The 20,071-nt window shown below is 58.2% G+C and overlaps 1 protein-coding gene across 1 annotated transcript; it reads left to right on the top strand.

Annotated features, from left to right (window-relative positions):
• Positions 1-836: 836 nt before the first annotated feature.
• On the top strand, positions 837-14,596 carry ACADS (acyl-CoA dehydrogenase short chain). The gene is made up of 10 exons (XM_062182396.1): positions 837-954; positions 1,891-2,054; positions 11,775-11,924; positions 12,035-12,146; positions 12,523-12,674; positions 12,916-13,086; positions 13,168-13,305; positions 13,440-13,535; positions 13,672-13,728; positions 13,868-14,596. The coding sequence occupies exons 1-10, from the start codon at positions 909-911 to the stop codon at positions 14,018-14,020; spliced, it is 1,239 nt and encodes a 412-aa protein (XP_062038380.1). The 5' UTR covers positions 837-908; the 3' UTR covers positions 14,021-14,596.
• Positions 14,597-20,071: the final 5,475 nt, after the last annotated feature.

Consider the following 20,071-nt stretch of genomic DNA (forward strand, 5'->3'; position numbering starts at 1 on the left):
ACTCTTAAAAAATTAAAAAAAAAAAAAAATCAATTTTAATGGGGCCGGTGCTGTGGCATAGCTGGTAAAGCTGCGGTCTGCAGTGCCGGCATTCCATATGGGCGCTGGTTCAAGTCTCGGCTGCTCCACTTCTGATCCAGCTCTCTGCTGTGGCCTGGGAAAGCAGTAGAAGTTGGTCCAAGTGCTTGGGCCCCTGCGCCGGTGTGGGAGACCTGGAGGAAGCTCCTGGCTCCTGGCTTCGGATTGGCCCAGCTCCAGCCATTGCGACCAGTTGAGGAGTGAACCAGCAGATGGAAGACCTCTCTCTCTCCTTCTGTCTCTGTGTTACTCTGACTTTCAAATAAAATAAATCTTTAAAAAATCAATTTAAAAAACAATGTAAAAAATGAAAGCATCTTTTGACTTTCTCTCCGAAGTGAAGCAGATTTTTGGAGGAACAGGATTTTTGGCATGTGGGTCAGTGCTGGCTCAGATGCACCTGGGGTGCGGGGACGCTGCCGGGGTGGGGGTGGGGGCGGGAGCGGGGGGCCGGGCAGGTGCCCGCGAGCTCTGCCCGGGACGCCATGGGATCTTCGGATAGAGGGGTCTTCCCACAAGGGAAGGACCGAGGACCGCTTCGACAAGACCTCTCAGACCTCCGTGCGAGGCTCCGTCCTCGGCTTTGCCCTGCTCGCAGATTTCACTACCGCTCTCGCCGACCCGGGGAGCCCCTGTGCACGGCCCGGCAGCGCCGCGTCTCGGCCCCGCCCCTGGCGCCCGGGGGGCGTGGCCTCCCGCGCGCCAGCCCCGCCCCTGGCGCCCGGGGGCGTGGCTTCCCCGCGCCGGCCCCGCCCCCGGAGCCCAGACCTGCGCGCGCTAGCTCGCGGCCGGAGGTCGCTGGGAGAGGCCCCGCCGGGTGTGTGTCGTCCATGGCCGCCGCCTTGCTCAGCCGGGCCGGGGGCCCCCTGCGCGGAGGTGAGTGCGCGCGGGTCCCGCGGGACAGCAGCCTACGTCCCGGCTGCCGGCGATTCGCCGCCGCGGGCGGGCGCGGCCCCCTCCGGGCGCGCCGCGGCCTTTGCCCCTGGGCGGCTGCCCCCTCGCGCCCCCGGCTGCCCGGACCCCGGCCCGCCGCGGGGCCGCCCCCGCCCGGCCTCCCGCCCACTTCTCCGGGGGGCGTCCACCCGTTCACCCCACCCCCGCCCCCCGCGGAGGACCCGGGCCCGGGGTGGGAGCCAGACTCATTCTGTGACCTTGGCCGAGGCGCCCCGGCCCACCTGGCCCCGGCGGGGTCCGCGGGGAGGTGCGAACGTGCTGGGAGCACTGGAGCCGAGGATTCGGCGCGCGGTGAACTTAGCTGTTGCTGCGTGTTTCCTGCGGCCCTTTCCCGTCTTGCTGGTCTCCAGCCAGAGCCGCTCGCCCTGGGTGATCCATACCAGCGAGCCTGGGTTCCAGTCCCTCCCCAGCTTGCTGACAGTGTGCTCCCTAGGAGCTAGCGGGTGATGGTTCAAGTGCTTGGGTCCCTGCCTCCTACCCAGGATTCCAGCTCCAGCACCCGCTTGGCTCTCAAAACTGCCTTGGGCATTTGAGCCTTTAAAAAAAAAATTGTTTATTTGAAAGGCAGAGTTACAGAGAGACAGATAGAGATCTTCGGTCTCCTGGTTCATTCCCCAGATGGCTGCAACCACTGGGGCTGTGCCAGGCAGGGCCAGGAGGCTGGACTCCATCTGGGTCACACTTGGGCCATCCTCTGCTGGTTCCCCAGGAGCTGGAGTGGACGTGGAGCACAGGGGACTCGAACCGGCACTCCAGTATGCGATGCTGGCATCATAGGCAGCAGCTTAACCAACCCCTGTTACTGTTGTTTTTTGAGCTCTCTCGCATTCTTCTCCCACTGACCCCCGCTCTTCGCAGCTCTGTGCGCCCGACACTGGCGGCGGTTACACACGGTCTACCAATCGGTGGAACTGCCGGAAACGCACCAGATGTTGCGGCAGACGTGCCGGGACTTTGCGGAGAAGGAGCTGGTCCCCATCGCGGCCCGGGTGGACAAGGAGCACCTCTTCCCCGCGGCTCAGGTGAGGGCGCTGGCCTCGGCGCTCTGCCCTTGACTCCCGGACGAGTGGCGGCAGGGACAGCTGGGGCACCGAGACGCCAGAGAATGTTCTGGAAGTCTCCCTTGTCCATGAGCTTCGGGGACAGTAGTAGTGAGTGGTGGGTGCCACGTGCGAGGCATCGTTGTGTGCGCTGGATGTGAGGAGTTAGTGCCGCACACCCCATTGCAGGTGTGACATACGCACACTTAGGAGTGGGCGAATGATGGGCTCAGGGTCATGGAATCAGTCAGCAGAGCCGGGGCTGGGACTCAGCTCTTTTTTCTTTTCTAAACTAAGGTTTTTTTTTTTTTTTTAAGTAATGTTTATTTTTTTATAGATTTTTAAAAATTTATTTATGTATTTGAAAGGCAGTTACACAGAGAGAGAGGCAGAGAGAGAGAGAGAGAGAGAGAGAGGTCTTCCATCCGCTGGTTCACTCCCCAATTGGCTGCAACAACCAGAGCTGCACCAATCTGAAGCCAGGAGCCAGGAGCTTCTTCCGGGTCTCCCACGCAGGTGCAGGGGCATGAGGACTTGGGCCATTTTCTACTGCTTTCCCAGGCCATAGCGGAGAGCTGGATCGGAAGTAGAGCAGCTGGGACTTGAGCCAGCACCCATGTGGGATGCCAGCACGGCAGGCGGCAGCTTTGCCTGCTACATCACAATGCCAGCCCCGGTAATGGCCATTTTTATCTGCTTGAAAAGCAAAGCAATAGAAGGAGAGAGATCCTCAATCCACTAACTCACTCCCCAAATGCCTACAACAGCCAGGACCAGCCCAGGCCGAGGGCAGGAGCCTGGAGCTTCACCTGGGTCTCCCACAAGAGTGACAGGGGCCAAAGTACCTGAGCCGTCTTCTGCTGCCTCCCCAGGATGCCTCAGCAGGAGGCTGGGTTGGAAGTGGAGCAGCCAGGACTCCGTCGGGTGGGTAGGCACTTGCATATGAGACGCTGGTGTCCCCAGCGGCAGCTTAACCCGCCGCACCACAGCGCCGTCAGCTCTGCTTCTGTGGGACCCTAAGATCCTCCTGGGCCCCTGGGTTCCTTGATGTGCCTTCCCGTCCCTGCACCTGCGGGTCAGGACGTTGCTGCTGTCTGCCGCCCCCTGGCGAGGTCCTGGCACGTGGTGCGGACACGCAGCAGGTACTTGTTCAGCCGAATATTTGAAAGGGCAACGTTTCCTCACCTCCTCCTGCCTGTATTTCAGCCTGACACACTCCAGCGTCGTGTCCCCGTTTACATGTCTTGGGGCCGTTCTTCCAGCCCAGTGAATATTGTGTGTAGGGAGTTTGGGTGTTGTGCCTGCACCGTGCAGATACCCAAGGAGTTCAAAGCTGAGCAGAAGCAAGAAGCATTCTGGGCACTGAAATTAGCTGGGCAGCTGAGGTATGAGGCGTGGGCCATCTCGCTTAGCCCTTGGAGGCATCCTTGTCTAATGTATGTCGGCTCTCTTTTCACTCCTGGAAGGGTGGCAAGGGTCGAGTGAGATACTCTATCCCGAGTTCACTTGCTTTGGCAGCTACTGGTACTTTTTTTAAAGATTGATTGATTGATTTTTTTTTTTTTTTGAGAGCCAGAATTACAGACAGAGGGAGAGATAGAGAGATCTTCCATCTGCTGGTTCACTCCCCAAATGGCCTCAGTGGCTGGAGCTGGACCAGGCTGACGCAGGAGCTTCTTCTGGGTCTCCCACATGGGTGCAGGGGCCCGAGCACTTGGGTCATCTTCTGTTGCTTTCGCAAGCGCATTAGCAGGGAGCTGGATCAGAAGCGGAGCAGCTGGGACTGGAACTGGTCCCCACAGGGGATACTGGCACTGCAGATGGCAGCTTTACCTGCTACACCATAGTGCTGGCCCTGGCAACCACTAATACTGTAGAAATAAAAACTGTTCGTTTTATTCAGTTGAGAACATAGACTCTTAGATAGGTGACGTGACTTCCCAAGGCTTCCTGGTGCGTGGAACTGGAGTCAAGTGGGCTGTGGACCCTTCCCCGCCGTGGTCCGCGTGTTCTCCCCCAGGCCCCCTGCCGGGCAGAGAGCCCCCTCGCAGCTGGGAGAAGTGGCCTCAAGCTCGGCCTGCCCTCCGCAGATGTCACCCTTGGTGACCTTGCCTGCTGCTGTCCCCTCGCCTTTCAGCACCACTGGTGGAGCTGTGAAACCCCAGTGGTTTGTGCGGGGAGGAGATGAGCAACGAGGCGGCCACCCCGCAGGAGCGTGGGGTGCCCCCACGGCGGCTACACCGGCCCAGCCCATCCCGCTGCGCGGCACCCGCAGGCTGTTACAGCACCTTGGGCAGAGATGGGCTCCGTGCAGGGAAGCAGGGTGGTGCCAGTCCGTGCCCCGTGCGCTCCTGCCTGCACGGTGCCGGTCAGCCCTCGCAGGTGGTACCAGAAGTGGCGCTGAAGGAAGAGGCTGCCCCCTCCTCCCCCCGGGCCCCCGGGGCCTGCTCGGCAGGGTCTCCTGTGTGCCAAGAGCAGTGCCGAGAGCAGCCGGGGACACCTGTGTCCCGCTTTCTGTTGTGCGCTTCTGTTGTGCGCTGCGTTAGTCCTGCGGTGCCTGGCGGCTCTCCTGGCCGCCTCTGACTTGCCTCGGGCCACAGCGCTGGGGCAGAGGTGCCAGGACTTCTCACCTTCCCGTTAGCACGCGCGCACTGTTACTCCTGTGTGCGTCTCTCAGCTGAGGATTAAGTCCCTGTCCCTGTGTGCGGCACCAAGCTGTCGCTTCCAGAGGGAAATCCAGGGAGGAAGCGGGCATCAAAGGACCAGGCAGTCGAGGGCCGGCGTTTCTCGTGGAGGTCAGGACATTGCTTGGGACGCCCACAAGCTGGTGCAGGGCGCCTGGGTTCAAGTCCCGGCTCCACTGCACAGCCCGCCTTCCTGCTACTGCGCACCTGGGAGGCAGCAGGGGACGGCTAAGACCCGCGTGTGACACCGTGGTGGCGTTCTGGGCCCAGCCCTGACTGTTGTGGGCACTGGTGAGTGAAACAGCAGGTGGGAGCTCTGTCTCTTGTCTCACTCTGACAACTTGAATTACAAGAAAGAATTAGACACAGGTAGGGAAGCCGACATTTCTGCGAGATTCCACATATGTTTCAGGGCCACAGCAGTAATAACATCAATAGCTAACGGTCAGAGGTCGCCGTGTTCCCGGCGCTTCTACAGGGGGCTCCAAAAAGCCCATGGAAAGTGGAATTAAAAGATAAGTTTATTTTGGTGCAAAAACAAAACACTGAAATATGGGGCATGTTCAAAAAGTTCACGGAAACTGCGTATTATGAAAAGAACGTACATGGATATCACATTTGCACATCAAGTGGGTGTCTTAATTCTGCCTTCCCTAAACATTGTGAAGACCCCTCGTCCACGTGCCGAAGCCCTTACTCTTAGCAGCCCTGCGAGGTGGGCACCCAGTCCCCTCTGTGTCCAGATGAGGAGGCTGGAGCCAGAGGTGGTTGCTTGTGTAACAGTCACGGTTGATGATTGGAGGAGCCGGGCAGAGGCTTCTGGGTCCCCTCTGGCCTATAGTAGGTACTTAGTTAATGCTTTTTTTTTTTTTTTTTTAAGATTTATTTATTTATTTGAAAGTTACACAAAGAGAGGAGAGGTAGAGAGAGAGAGAAGTCTTCCAAATGCTGGTTTACTCCCCAGTTGGCTGCAATGGCTGCAGCTGCGCCGATCCGAAGCCAGGAGCCACCCACACGGGTCTCCCACGCGGGTGCAGGGGCCCAAGGACTTGGGACATCTTGTACTGCTTTCCCAGGCCATAGCTGAGAGCTAGATTAGAAATGGAGCAGCTAGGACTTGAACCCGGACAGCACCCATATGGGATGCTGGCACTGCAGGCCAGGGTGTTAACCGGCTGCACCACAGCGCCAGTCCCTAGTTAATGCTTTCTAATATTTCTTCCTGAGTAATCTCTCTCACACACACCCTGCACTGGCATGAAAGTGGGCTTACAGGGGTTGGGTCAAGGGGAGAGGCGCTGAGCAGAGGGTGGGCCAAGAATTGGGTGGAAGGCTTGCTTGACTGGTTTTATCACCTTAATTGAACTTTAGTCTTTTTATGTCCAAACCACCAAGTGGAAGAAGCACTCGTGAGTTTACGGTGCCGTTCTGTTGTAAAGGGAACCCGGAACCAGAAGGCTGCCCCTACCGTTGTGTGTAAGGTTGCCGCGGGCCGCTCAGCCTCGCCCTGTGTAGATGTGGTTACCCGAGGCCGCCTCAGACAGGGCGTGCAAGACGCGTGTTATGAAAAAGCTTGGCACGGACTTCTGGATTGTTCTGCACCACGTAAGCTGATCTGTTAACTCTGTTTCCCGTGACTCTTGTGATGTACCGTCACACACGAACCGAAGCCGGTCCTTCACATTTACTCAGTAAATACTGAATCACGTTACAGAGCCAGGTGCAGAACCTTCTCTTGTCCCATCCCAGATACGGGTGTCACCCCGGCCTCGTTAGCCACGTGGACACCTCCAGAGCCAAACCCCAGCTTGCTCTGCCCTCTGGCCCACTGGTCCTTGTTAGTTCCACCCTGGGAGTGTCCCCTGGTTCCCTCTCGTGGTTCTCCGCATCACGATTGTTCCATTTGTAAGTTAGGCTTCTCTAGCCGTGGTTACCACCCTGTCGTGTGTGGCCTGTCTTGCCGCTGTTTCTTTTCTTCTTCTTTCTTTCTTTCTTTTTTTTTTTTTTTTTTTGGATAGAGTTACACAGAGAGAGGAGAGGCAGAGAGAGAGAGAGGTTCACTCCCCAATTGGCTGCAACGGCTGGAGCTGCACCAATCCGAGCTTCTTCCTGGTCTCCCACGTGGGTGCAGGGGCCCAAGGACTTGGGCCATCTTCTACTGCTTTCCCAGGCCATAGCAGAGAGCTGGATCGGAAGTGGAGCAGCTGGGTCTCGAACCGGTGCCCATGTGGGATACCAGCACTGCAGGCGATGACTTAACCTGCTACGCCACAATGCTGGCTTCCTTCTCAAATAATTTTTTTAAAAGTTTGTGGAGGGGCTGGCGCTGTGGTGCAGCAGGTTAAAGCCCCAGCCTGCAGAATCGGCATCCCATATGGTTGCCAGTTCAAGTCTTGGCTGCATCACTTCTTCTTCTTCTTCTTTTTTTAGAAAGCATTTATTATTTATTTAATAAATATAAATTTCATGGGTACAGCTTTTGGATCATAGTGGTTCTTCCCCCCATACACACCCTCCCACCTCCAAACTGTCCCACCTCCTACTCCTTCACTCCTTCTCCCATCCCATCCTTCATTAAGATTCTTTTTTTTTTTTTTTTTGCCAGGCAGAGTTAGACAGTGAGAGAGAGAGACAGAGACAGAGAGAGAGAGAGTTATAGACAGTGAGAGACAGAGAGAGACAGAAAAAGAGGTCTTCCTTCTGTTGGTTCACTCCCCTAATGGCCGCTATGGCCGGAGCGTGCCAATCCGAAGCCAGGAACCAGGTGCTTCCTCCCAGTCTCCCATGCGGGTGCAGGGACCCAAGCACTTGGGCCATCCTCTGCTGCCCTCCCGGGCCACAGCAGAGAGCTGGGCTGGAAGAGGAACAACCGGGACTAGTACCAGGTGCCCCAACCGGGACTAGAACTTGGGGTGCTGGCACCGCAGGCGGAGGATTAGCCTAGTGAGCCGCGGCTCCTGCCAAGATTCATTTTTAATTATCTTTATGTACAGAAGAGCAACTCTATACTAAGTAAATATCTAAACAGTTTGCATCCACATAGACACACAAAGTATAAAGGACTGTTTGAAGACTAGTTTAATTCTCATAGTACAACTCATTAAGGACAGAGGTCCAGGATGGGGAGCAAGTACACAGTGACTCCTGTTGTTGATTCAACAATTGACACTCTTATTTATGATGTTAGTGATCACCCGAGCCTCTTGTCATGAGCTGCCAAGGCTATGGAAACCTCTTGAGTTCACAAACTCTAACCTTATGTAGACAAGGCCATAATCAAAGTGGAAGTTCTCTCCTCCCTTCCGAGAAAGGTACCTCCTTCTTTGGTGGCCCATTCTTTCCACCAGTATCTCACTCATGTAGGTCATGTAGGTCATTTTTTGCCACAGTGTCTTGGCTTTCCAAGCCTGAAATGCTCTCCTGGGCTTTTTAGCAGATCTGAATGCCTTAAGGGCTGATTCTGAGGCCAGAGTGCTGTTTAGGGCATTTGTCATTCTATGAGTCTGCTGTGTGGCCTGCTTCCCATGTTGGATCATTCTCTCCTTTTTAATTCTATTTATTATTATTAGCAGACACTTGGTCTTATTTATGTGATCCCTTTGAAACTTATTCCTATCTTTATGATCAATTATGAACTTAAACTGATCACTTTTACTAGTAAGATGACATTGGTACCTGCCAACTTAATGGGATTTGGAGTCCCATGGCAAGTTTTTAGCTTTACCCTTAGGAGTAAGTCCAGGCTGCTCCACTTCTGATCCAGCTCTTTGCTGTGGCCTGGAGAGCAATGGAAGATGGTCTGGGTACTTGGGCCCCTGCACCCGCGTAGGAGACCCAGAAAAAGCTCCTGGCTCCTGGCTTCGGATAGGCTCAGCTCTGGCCATTGCGGTCATTTGGGGAGTGAACCAGCATATGGAAGACCTCTCTCTCTGGCTCTGTCTTCAAAAAAAAAAAAAAAAAAGTTCTTGGAAGAGTCTGGCATTGTGGTGCAGTGGGTAAGCTGCCGCCTGCAATGCCAGCATCCCATATAGGTGCCAATTCAAATCCCAGCTGTTCCACTTCTCCAGCTCCCTGCTGATGGACTGGGAAGGCAGCATAAGATGGCCCGATTACTTGGACCACTGTACCCAATGAAGCTCTGGGCTCCTGGCTTCGGCCTGGTCCAGCCCTGGCCATTGTATCTGTTTGGAGAGTGAACTAGTGGATGGAAGATCCCTCTCTCTGCTTTCCCCTCTCTATCTGTAACTCTGTTTCAGATAAATCTTTGAAAAAAAAAAAAAAAAGTACATGGAAAAATGAGATTAAGGGGTGTTTGTATTAGTGCAAAAATTTTAAAATCTTACATAGAGGAGTCTTTTAAAAGGGCTGTTTGTATTAGTGCAAAAATTTTAAAATCTTACATAGAGGAGTCTTTTAAAAGTTCATGGAAGGCCGGTGCTGCAGCTCAATAGGCTAATCCTCCGCCTTGCGGCGCCGGCACACCGGGTTCTAGTCCCGGTCGGGGCACCGGATTCTGTCCCAGTTGCCTCTCTTACAGGCCAGCTGTCTGCTGTGGCCTGGGAGTACAGTGGAGGATGGCCCAAGTGCTTGGGCCCTGCACCCCATGGGAGACCAGGAGAAGCACCTGGCTCCTGCCATCGGATCAGCGTGGTGCGCCAGCCGCAGCGCGCCAGCCGCGGCGGCCATTGGAGGGTGAACCAACGGCAAAGGAAGACCTTTCTCTCTGTTTGTCTCACTGTCCACTCTGCCTGTCAAAAAAAAAAAAAAAAAAAAAAGTTCATGGAAGATGCATATGAAAAACGTATTCATGAATTTCAGGGTTTTTTTTGCACCAAAATAAACAAATCTGTTCCTGCCATTTCCACATCATCTTGTTAAAAATGCCCCTCGGACTGTTTCCCAGACCGACAGTGGCGGTGCTGGAGGCCTGCTCGGCATGCCACTGCTAGGAAGGGGCTTGCCAACGCTCATGTTTTCTCTTGGGTTCGCGTGGAGACCAGTGGGCTCACCCAGGCAGCTGTGCTGCCGCCTTCCAGCGTGCAGAGAGACAGAGAGAGGGGAGAGAGAGAGCTCCCATCTACTGGCCCACTCCCCAGATGCCCTGCAGCGGCTGAGACTGGGCCAGGGCAAGGCCAGGAGCCAGAAACTCAACACAGGGCTCCCATGTGCGTGGCAGGGCCCCGGTTACTGGAGCCATCCGTGCTTCCTCCCGGGTCTACGTTAGCAAGAAGCTAGAAGCAGGAGCCAGAGCCCGGGCTGGAACCCGAAACTCTGGGTACAGGATGCAGGCATTTAAGTCCGCATCTAACTGGGAGGCAGTGTGCCTGCCCCCGTTTCTTCTTTGGGAGGCCATTGTGACTTTTCTGAGCCCTTTCTTTCCCTGGCTGCTGGTCTCCCCACTCACCCCCTCTTCAGAACGCCCCTAACCGGTGTGTCCACTGCCGCCCTCATGGCCTCCCCCTCCAGTGCTTGTTTTTCCCTAGAATGTTCTGGCAGCTGGGTCTCCCACAGGGCTGCAGGGACTCAAGGACTTGCACCGTCATTGCTGCCCTACAGGGTGCACAATTGAGCAGACTTGTTACCTGAATCCAGGCATCTGGTGAGTGAACCATGATGGAAGATCTCTCTCTCTCTCTCTCTTACTCTGCCTATCAAATAAGTAAATAAAACTTTTTTAAAAATTGAGCAAAGACTCTTAGAATATACAGGACTGGGTGTTTGGCACTGTGGTTGAAATGGCGCTTGGGAAGCCCACCTCCTGGCTCTGCTTCCGGTTCCAGCTCCCTGCTAACAGGCATCTTGGGAGGCTGCACTGAGGGCCCAAGCATGTGAACCTCTGCCACCCACGGGGGGTAGGTACCCAGAGTTCTGGGCTCCTGCTCTCAGCCTGGCTCAGCCCTGGCTGTGTGGGCATGTGGGGGAATGATCCAACAGATGAAGGATCTCTGTCTCTGTCCCTCTACAGTGGATTGAAAATAAAATACGGAGGATGGGCGCAGGTCCTATGCAGTGCGACACCAGTTTATAAAGGACTTGTGCCTTTGAGGATTCTGGCATTTGCCGGAGGTCTTGGCGCCGTCCGCGAGGGTGACTGCCTGGGTAGGGCCTCGGGAGAGCAGTAGCTCGTCCTCCCCTTCCTGGTCAGAGAGAAAAGACTTTGTCACCAGCATGGTGGTGGTGTGGTACCGTGGGCTATGTGACACTGGCGTCCCATAGCAGAGCGCTTGTTCCAGTCGCAGCTGCACACACTGCTTCACATCCAGCTCCCTGCTAATGCACCTGGGAGGCAGCAGGTGATGACCCAAGTGCTTGGGTCCCTGCTCCCCGTGTGGGAGACCTGGATGGAGCTCCTGGCTCCTGGCTTTGACCTGGCCCAGCCCTGGCTGCTGTGGCCATTTTGGGGGAGAGAACCAGTGGATGGACGACCTCTCTCTTTTTCCCTCTCCTTCTCCCTCTCTCACTCTGCCTTCCAAATAAATCTTTTTTAAAATGAGCAAGACAGCTGTGAAATCCAGCTGCATAGTAAGGCCTGCAGAGGAGCCCAGGTGTGTTCTAAAGTGCGTGTCGCCGGGCTGAGAGGTGAGACCAGCGAGGAGGAGCTGGCGCCGAGAGCAGGAGGTGGGGAGGAAGGGCAGCGGCTGGCGCTTGGGGCCGTGCCGAAAGGGGAGCCAGCGCTGGCCGGGGCTGTATGTGGGGTGTGCCTAGGGGGCTGCAGGAAGCTCCACGAGGCTCAGTGCTGGCCCGCTCCTACCTCCTAGTCCCCTAAAGGCCCTCTGTGCCCTCTGCCTGCCCCCTGGTTGGCTGTGGACAGGGAGGTGAGCCGGTGTGGCAGGTGGGGGTGGGCGGCTTGAACGAACACGCCCCTCAGCCGTGTCTGGACTGCGGGATCTCGGGCTGTGTCCTCTGGTCACTTGGCCTGCGGGTCTGCAGGCGGTGGCTCAGGGAAAGCGGGGTGGGGTGGGGAAGGCGGGCACCGGCCCCCAGCAGCCCCCTCCCGTGACTCTGTTCCCCGGGCCAGGTGAAGGAGATGGGCAAGCTCGGGCTTCTGGCCATGGATGTGCCTGAGGAGCTAAGCGGGGCCGGCCTCGACTACCTGGCCTACGCCATCGCCATGGAGGAGATCAGCCGGGGCTGCGCCTCCGCCGGCGTCATCATGAGCGTCAACAACGTGAGGCCCTGCTGGGCCCCTGGGCGGGCGGGGCGGGCGGGCCCAGCACGTGGTCCTGCTGGGTGTATCCAGGCCCCAGGGCCTCCAGCTGCTCCCCTCTGTCCCCCCAGTCCCTCTACCTGGGGCCCATCCTGAAGTTTGGCTCCAAGGAGCAGAAGCAGCAGTGGATCACCCCCTTCACTGGCGGCGACAAGATCGGCTGCTTCGCCCTCAGCGAGCCAGGTACCTGCCCCGTGCCCTCCCGACCTGCCGCTGGTGGCTTCCTGAGGTCGGGGAGTGGCCGCCTCTGTGGGCTGAGCCTGGCTCCCTGTCGTGGCCAGGGAGAGTTCTGTGGCCCAGCTGAGCCGCAGGTTTGGCCTGGAGCCCCTTGGCCATGGTGATCCCCGCTCCTGCCTGCCACCCGGGCCCCAGGGTGCCTGCAGACCCGGGCTGGAGGGCGGCCCTGGGCCTGCGCGCTGCAGCCAGCACCCTGACTCTGGGTCTTCCCGCTCAGCAGCCAGGGCGGGGGGTGGGAGAGACTGGGGTCCCTGGTGCATTGGTGGCAGTGCCCTTGGCAGAGCTGGGGTCACGCGGGGTCCTGAGTCTGTGCACGGGGCAGGGAACGGCAGCGACGCTGGAGCCGCGTCCACCACAGCCCGGGCGGAGGGTGACACGTGGGTCCTCAACGGCACCAAAGCCTGGATCACCAACTCCTGGGAGGCCTCGGCCACCGTGGTCTTTGCCAGCACGGACAGAGCCCTGCAGAACAAGGTGGGGCTCCCGGCCTCAGCTTCCGTGTCGGACTCTCCTCGGCCCTGTGGGGCTGTGGCCGCTCTGGCGCTGGGGGAGGGGCTCCCCCTTTCCCTCCCTGGCACGGCTGCAGCCTGTACCTTCCTCCGAAGCCGGCGGAGTGGCTCCCCAGGGGCTTGTGTGGGGCCTGGGGGTGGCTGGAGGGCCGCTGTTCCCCTGGCCAGCTTCTGAGAAGTCGCTGGGTCTGTCTGGGGCCTCTCAGGGTATCAGTGCCTTCCTGGTGCCCATGCCAACACCTGGGCTCACCCTGGGGAAGAAGGAAGACAAGTTGGGCATCCGGGCGTCATCCACGGCCAACCTCATCTTCGAGGACTGTCACATCCCCAGGGAAAACCTGCTGGGGGAGCCAGGGATGGGCTTCAAGATAGCCATGGTGAGCCTGGCCGTGGGGGTGGGGCCCTGGGCCTGACCCCGGCCCCCGGCCGGCAGCTACTGACCAGGGCGGTCCCCACAGCAAACCCTGGACATGGGCCGCATTGGCATCGCCGCCCAGGCCTTGGGCATCGCCCAGGCTGCCCTCGACTGTGCTGTGAATTACGCCGAGAATCGCAGGGCCTTTGGGGCGCCGCTCACCAAGCTGCAGGCCATCCAGGTGAGGGGGTGCGGCCGAGGGCACCTGAGGGGGGGAGGCGCGGCCTTTTATCCTGTTGTCATTTTCTCCTCCTCCTCCCCCTCCTCGGAGCAGGGAGGGGCGGCTGCTGATGGGGTGGGGCTGGGCTGTTGCAGTTCAAGTTGGCAGACATGGCCCTGGCCCTGGAGAGCGCCCGGCTGCTGACCTGGCGCGCCGCCATGCTGAAGGATAATAAGAAGCCCTTCACCAAGGTACCCGTGGGCAGGGGCTCCCCAGGGGCCCTTTGAGGGAGAGTCGGGAGGCCTCTCCCATGGGCCCGTGGGTTTCTTGCTGCTGGGAGGGGCTTCACTCCAGGTGAAGGCGCTAACTCTGCCATCCCGTGGCTAGGAGGCAGCCATGGCCAAGCTGGCCGCATCGGAGGCAGCCACCGCCATCAGCCACCAGGTGAGTGTCTCTGTGTGGACCAGGGCTCCGCCAAGGCCCTGAGGGCGCCAGCCGCCTCCGCCCCCAGCCGCTGCTTCTGTGTGGCCGCCCCTGCCCCGTCCTTCCCACCAGTGAGGGGTCTGCTCACTTTCCGTCGTAGGCCATCCAGATCCTGGGCGGCATGGGCTACGTGTCGGAGATGCCGGCCGAACGGCACTACCGCGACGCCCGCATCACCGAGATCTACGAAGGCACCAGCGAGATCCAGAGGCTGGTCATCGCCGGGCAGCTGCTCAAGAGCTACCGGGGCTGAGCCAGCCAGCCAGCCAGGGCCGGGGGAGGGCTGGAGCCACTGGGCCTTAACCAGGACTCAGAGCCGGAGACCAGCTGGCGGCAGGGTGGGCCCCCCGGTCCCACCCCCCTCCAGATCAAACCAGGCAGAAGTAAGACTCAGGGGGAGGAGAGGCGAGGCGAGGCCAGAGGCTGTGGCCTGCGTGCCGGGACAGGCCGCCTGCAGCTGTTCTTGGGCCTGGCTGCCTCTTCTCCATTGATAACCGACCGTGCCTCATTTGCTTTACCTGTGGCCGCGGCCTCCTGGAGGAAGGACTGCGGGGAGGGGGCTGACACCATGGCACCCCCAAGCCTGCTGCTTGGCAGGAAGGCCCAGGAGGAGCAGCTCTTTGCCCTGAGGTCAGGGGTCAGGAGGAGGAGTGGGGGTGGGGCCGGAGGCTTTGGCAAAGCAGCAACAGTTGTGGTCTCGGATGCACTGGCCCCAGTCTTCAGCCGGCAGTGGGGTGGGGCCAGGGGCCAGCTATTGAAGGCCAAGTGTGTGCAGGTGTGTGGGGACGACTGTGGCTAATAAAGCGCGCCTGGCCCCGGGCCGCCGGGTCTTCCGTCTGTGCGCACCTTGTTCGACACGTCTACCCGGCTGGGTCCTTGGGGAGCAGCCCCCTGCCCTGGGAGAGCCCCCGGCTCCTGCCGGAGACAGGGCTGGCTGCTCAGGAAGACGCGGAGGCTCCCTTTGTGGGTGAGTGTCTTCGAGAGTGGCCAGCAGGGAGGGCAGCCTGCCAGGCCCTGCCCAGGAGGGCGCCAGGTGCGGGGGGAGGGGCGGCCGGCCAAGCCCTGCAGTGAGGTGAGGGGAGTGCTTGCTGTTTGAGTGCCTCAGTGGCAGCCCTGAGCCCGCCGGTGGGACAGGGACCTGCGCAGGTCCTGGTGCCCGGCAGGACGGGCTCTGGGAGAGCCGCTGCCTCTAAAGCCAGAGCTGGCGTCGGTGACCTGAAGGGCGCACCTGGAAGACAGAGCAAGCAGCACGGGAGGATTTAGAAGGGTGCGGGGCAGCTCCGCAGAGCGGGGAGGGGGGGGCACGGGCCTGTTGGCGTGGTCGGCAGGGACCTGGGCTACGCCAGCCCAGCCTTTGCTGCGTGGGGGTTGCTGTGTGAGGCCTCGGGTTCCCACGGTGGGAGAAGGAGCTTCCTGGAGAAAGTTGAGGTCCTGATCCCACACCCACCCCCCACACACGGGCGGGGCCGGGGGGCAGGCGCTCAGGACTGACAGGTGGTGTCTTCGCTGCCGAGGACTCGCACCCAAGACTCAAGAGCCGCCAGCTCCGCCTGCACTGCGGGCCTTGCCTGTCGCACAAGGGGCTCCCACGGGAGAGGCCGCTGTTGGGGAACGGGGCGGGGAGAGAACCCCTGGCCTTGCATGAGTGGGGTGGAGGCAGTGCCGCAGGTCAGGGCCTGGGCGGGCAGGGATGAACGTGCTTGTGGGGCGTCAGGCCCGCTGCCCAGGTGGGCTCTGATAGCCAGCGCGTGGTGCGCCGTGCAGGGCCCACAGGCGCCGTCTTCCTGGCGTCGCACACCTGTGGCTGCTGGGAGCAACTTCCCTGGATACTGTTGAGGTGGGCAGTGGCCTGGGCAGCTCGCAAATGTTCGGGTGTGCCTTCCTCCTGGGCTTCCTAGATCTGCCTGTTCCCACCTGGGCTAAGGGCAAGCCCAGAGTAGGGGTGGGGATGGGGCAGCTCCGCTGTGAGCCCAGGAGCAGCAGGGCGAGGTGCTCAGAGGGAACCGGGGCCCCTCCAGCCTTGGCAGCCCGGCTCCTGGCCCAGGGAGGGAGGGAGGGTCAGTTTCTGGGGTTGACGCTGTCTTGGGGCCGTTGCTGTGGGAGGGGGTGAGGCACTGAGGTTCAGAAGAGAGAGTGCAGGAGGCGCCCCCACTGAGCCGCAGGCAGTGCAGCCTGGGGGCCCAGGGCTTCTTGCTCGGGACTCTGACCCACCTGCCACGGGGAGTGTCTGGGCCTCCAAGGGCCTGGGAGGTCCGCTTTAGCCACGCCGTGTCCTCTGGGGCCAAGGGCTGGGCATGGTGGCTGAGCTGGGGCCAGGAAGTGGGCAGCGTGCCCCAAGTGGATCTCAGCTGTTCCTGCTGCTTGGAGCTGCCGCTGCCTTTCCCAGACTGTGCAGGAGAGCCCAGGGCCGCGGGCCTGTCCGAGGGCTTTGAGCCAAGGTCTAGTCTGCGCGCTCTGTCTTGGGCGCTCGGAGAAGCTGTCATGGCACGGAGGCCAGGCTCTCGCCAATGTGGGCGGAGTCTCCAGCGTAGGTGGAGTCGTGTGCACATATCCTCCGGCCTGGGAGTCAAAGCCGCTCCTGGTCCCTGCCCTGGCTCCGCGCATCCTGAGCCACGGGGAAGTGGGCTGTGGTGCCCACCTGGCTGCCCAGTCGCAGTGTGCATTTCCTGGGAACAGGACACTTGCTTAGACGGCGTCGCCTTGCTTACCAAGCCCGCAAACTCACATCTGCTGAGCCCAGAAAATCGCCTCGAGGCCCAGGACTGTGGGCTGTGTTGAGGCCTTGCCGGGCTCCTAGGATCTGGGACGCTCCCTGGTTAGAGATGGGGTTTTCACGACGTTTCCCATGTGACCGGCCCGGCTGCTGGCTTTTGTGCACTGTTGCTCCGAGATTCGTGCGGTGGTTTCTTCCTGATACGATCTGGGATCTGTTTTCTGCTATTGCCAAAATGATGTAGTAATGTCCTTCTTTTGTCTTTAGAAAGATCTACTTGAGGTAGGGGGACAGAGAAAGAGTTCGTCCTTCCTTCCATCTGCTGGGTCACTTGATAAATGACCACAACGGCCAGGGCTGGGCCAGGCTGAAGCCAGGAGCCGGGAGCTCTGGTACCGGGGCCAGCAGTGGCTGCCTCTCGGGCCATTAGCAGGAGGCTGGATTGAAGCACTGAGTGTCTGGGACTTGAACCAGGCACTCCAGTACGGGACACAAGTGTCCCCCGTGACGGCTTAACCACCCCACCCCCACCCCCCCCACCCCCACCCCCCCCACCCCCGCACACCTACCCCTGCTGGCCGCCTTTTCTTCCTGATATGGTCACTGGCTTTCCATCTTAATTAATCCCCTAAGGGCTATCAATTCTGTTAGTCCTTCCAAAGAGTCAACTTTGGGTTTTTTTGGTATTCCATATTGCTCTGAAAATCTTGACTGGCTGGCGCTGTGGTAAGGCAGATAAAGTCGCTGCCTGTGGCTCTGGCATCCCATATGGGCACCTGTTCCAGTCTGGCTGCTCCACTTTCGATCCAGCTCCCTGCTAATGCGCCTGGGAAGGCAGTAGGGGGCGCTCCAAGTCTCTGGGCCCCTGCACTCACATGGGAGAGCTGGATAAAGCTGCTGGCTTCAGCCTGGCCCCGTCCTGGCCGTTGTGACCAGGACTGAACCAGTGGATGGAAGATCAATCTCTCAGTCCCTTCCTAACTCTATCTTTCAAATAAAAAAAAAAATTTAAGGAAAAACTCTTGAGTTGTGTTTGTTTCTGCTTTTTATGGATTTAATTTGCTCTTTTTCCAGCTTCCTGGGGTGGATGTCTGCCTTATAGTAAATGAATTCAGAGCTATGCTTCTGCCTCTAACAGTGGCTCTCGTGTCTTGTAAATTTCCACGTGTCTGCTTTGTCTATCACTTGCTTTTCGGAGCCCGTCGTGATGGTGGTAACGCGGAATTTTCCTAGGGGATTACTGCGACTGATTGTTTAGAAATTGTGGGGACACTTGGCGCTCAGTGGCTTCACAGCGTGTGTTTGCTACACCTGCAGTGCTGTGCACCCCTAGAGCGCTCTCCCCACCCTGATGGGGGAGACTCCGCACCTGCTGTTACTGGCTTCCGCCTTCATATGTGGTCTCAAAACATCTTCTGCGTTAGGTGCTTTGAAGTATGTCAGGTTTGCTTCGTGTGCTCGTGCTGCTTTTCGTAGAAACCGAACGTTATCTGAGAGTCCTGGGGTCCGTGTCCGTGCGGGTCGCCGTGGTCTCTGGCTTGGATTGCCACGCGCCATCCCCCCTCGTGACTGCTGCACTTAGAAGCTTCCAGTGTTGCGCTGTTACGAACCACAGTGCAGTGAACATTCTGGAGTGTGTCTTCCCGGGAGAAATCTGAGCGTCTACCCAGTGGCCTTGCTGAGCCTTCGGCTCTTTGTTGCAGCAACTTTTAAAAGATTTCATTTATTTAAAAGGCAGAGAGACAGAGCTCTCGCATCCACTGCTTCACTCCCCCAAATGCCCACAGAGAAACTAGGAGCCAGCAACTCCATCCAGATCTCCCACGTGGGTGGCAGGGACCCAGCTGCTTGGGCCATCATTGCTGCTCCAGGTGCACAGTAGCAGGAAACTGGAGTCGGATGGGAGCTGGGGCTCATCCCAGGCGCGCTCGGTACCACTGGGCCCAACTGCCCGATCGCCCTTTGTGGAGGCCGGACCAGCAGGAACCCCCTGGTGTGTCTGGGATGCCTCATTCTCCCCAGACCTGGGTGCCATCCGATTTTACAACTGGAGGAACTGCACGCCTTTTCCCGTGTTCGTGGACCACTGTGGCTCTGGCTGGGAGCGGCCGTTTGTGTGTCTCCCCTGGGGGCAGCTTTCCCTCCCATGTGGCCGTCCGGGGCGCTAACCGCTGGTTTGTCAGCTGCATAGCTAGAAGAGCGCTCAGTGTGACTTTCTCCTTTTCAAATGGGTTTACATCTTCATATTCATTTGAAGAAAGTGTTTTAGAAGTTTTATCTGTATTCTGCAAATGTTTCAAAATCTGCTCCATGGTAGAAGTGACAAGTGACGGTCTTCTCGGGAGCAGCCTGGGGACCTCCTTCCAGATCTTTCCTGTTGCATCTGCAAACATCTCCCAAGTTCACCCCACAAATGGGGCCAGTGCAGTGTGGGACCAGACTTCCTGTCTTCCCCTTTGCAAGTTCCCACCTTAGTACGTTTGAGCACCTGTCTTCGTACCTATTTCAAAATTATTTATTGACTTGAAAGGCTGAGTGAGAGAGAAAGATCTCCCACCCACTGGCTCATTTCCCAAATGCCTGCAACAGCCAGAGCTGGGCCAGGCTGAAGCCGGGAGCCAGGAGTTTCTCAAAAGGGTGCAGGGGCACAAGCACTTGGACCATCTTCCACTGCTTTCCCAGGTAGATTAGCAGTGAGCTGGATCAGAAGTGGAGCAGGCGGGCCTGGAACCAGCGCCCATATGGAATGCCAGAATTAAAGTCGCTGCACCACACACCCAGCCCCTTTTTAACCGCTTGGAAACATTCATTTGATGGTGATGTCTCCAGTTCCCTCCCACCAGCTGTCGGGAGGTGCTCCTTCCTGCATTGCCAAGCATCCCATCCTTGCCGATCTGGGGAGAAAGTATGACCTGATTTCCTGATTAGTCATTCCCAAGAGAGTTTGAGCATCTTTTCGAATGTTTATTGGTGTTTTTTCCTTGATTAATTTTTTTAAAGATTTATTTATTTGAAAGTCAGAGTTACACAAAGAGAGAAGGAGAGGCAGAGAGGTCTCCCATCTGCTGGTTCACTCCCCAATTGGCTGCAATGGCCGGAGCTGGGCTGATCCAAAGCCAGGAGCCAGGAGCTTCTTCCAGGTCTCCCACATGGAGGCAGGGGCCCAAGGAGTTGGGCCATCTTCCATTGCTTTCCAGAGCATAGCAGAGAGCTGGATCTGAAGTGGAGCAGCCGGGACTTGAACCGGCATCCATTTGGAATGCCAGCACTTCGGGTAGAGGCTTTATTTGGTATGCCACAGCACTGGCCCCACCCCAGTGATTAATTTATATTCCATGTCCTTGACCACAAAAATTGTAGCAATCATCCAGAGTGGTCCTTTTGTGGCAGGCTTATTTCTCTTAGCATCATGACCTCAAGGTTCAGCCTTGTTGGAACAGGTGTCAAAATTACTTTTTTTGGGGGGCAGCACCGTGGCTCACTTGGCTAATCCTCTGCTTGCGGCGCCGGAATCCCATATGGGCCCTGGGTTCTAGTCCCAGTTGCTCCTCTTCCAGTCCAGCTCTCTGCTGTGGCCTGGGAAGGCAGTGG

This window comes from Lepus europaeus, chromosome 23 (genome assembly GCF_033115175.1).
Source record: "Lepus europaeus isolate LE1 chromosome 23, mLepTim1.pri, whole genome shotgun sequence".
Classification (NCBI taxonomy): Eukaryota; Metazoa; Chordata; class Mammalia; order Lagomorpha; family Leporidae; genus Lepus; species Lepus europaeus.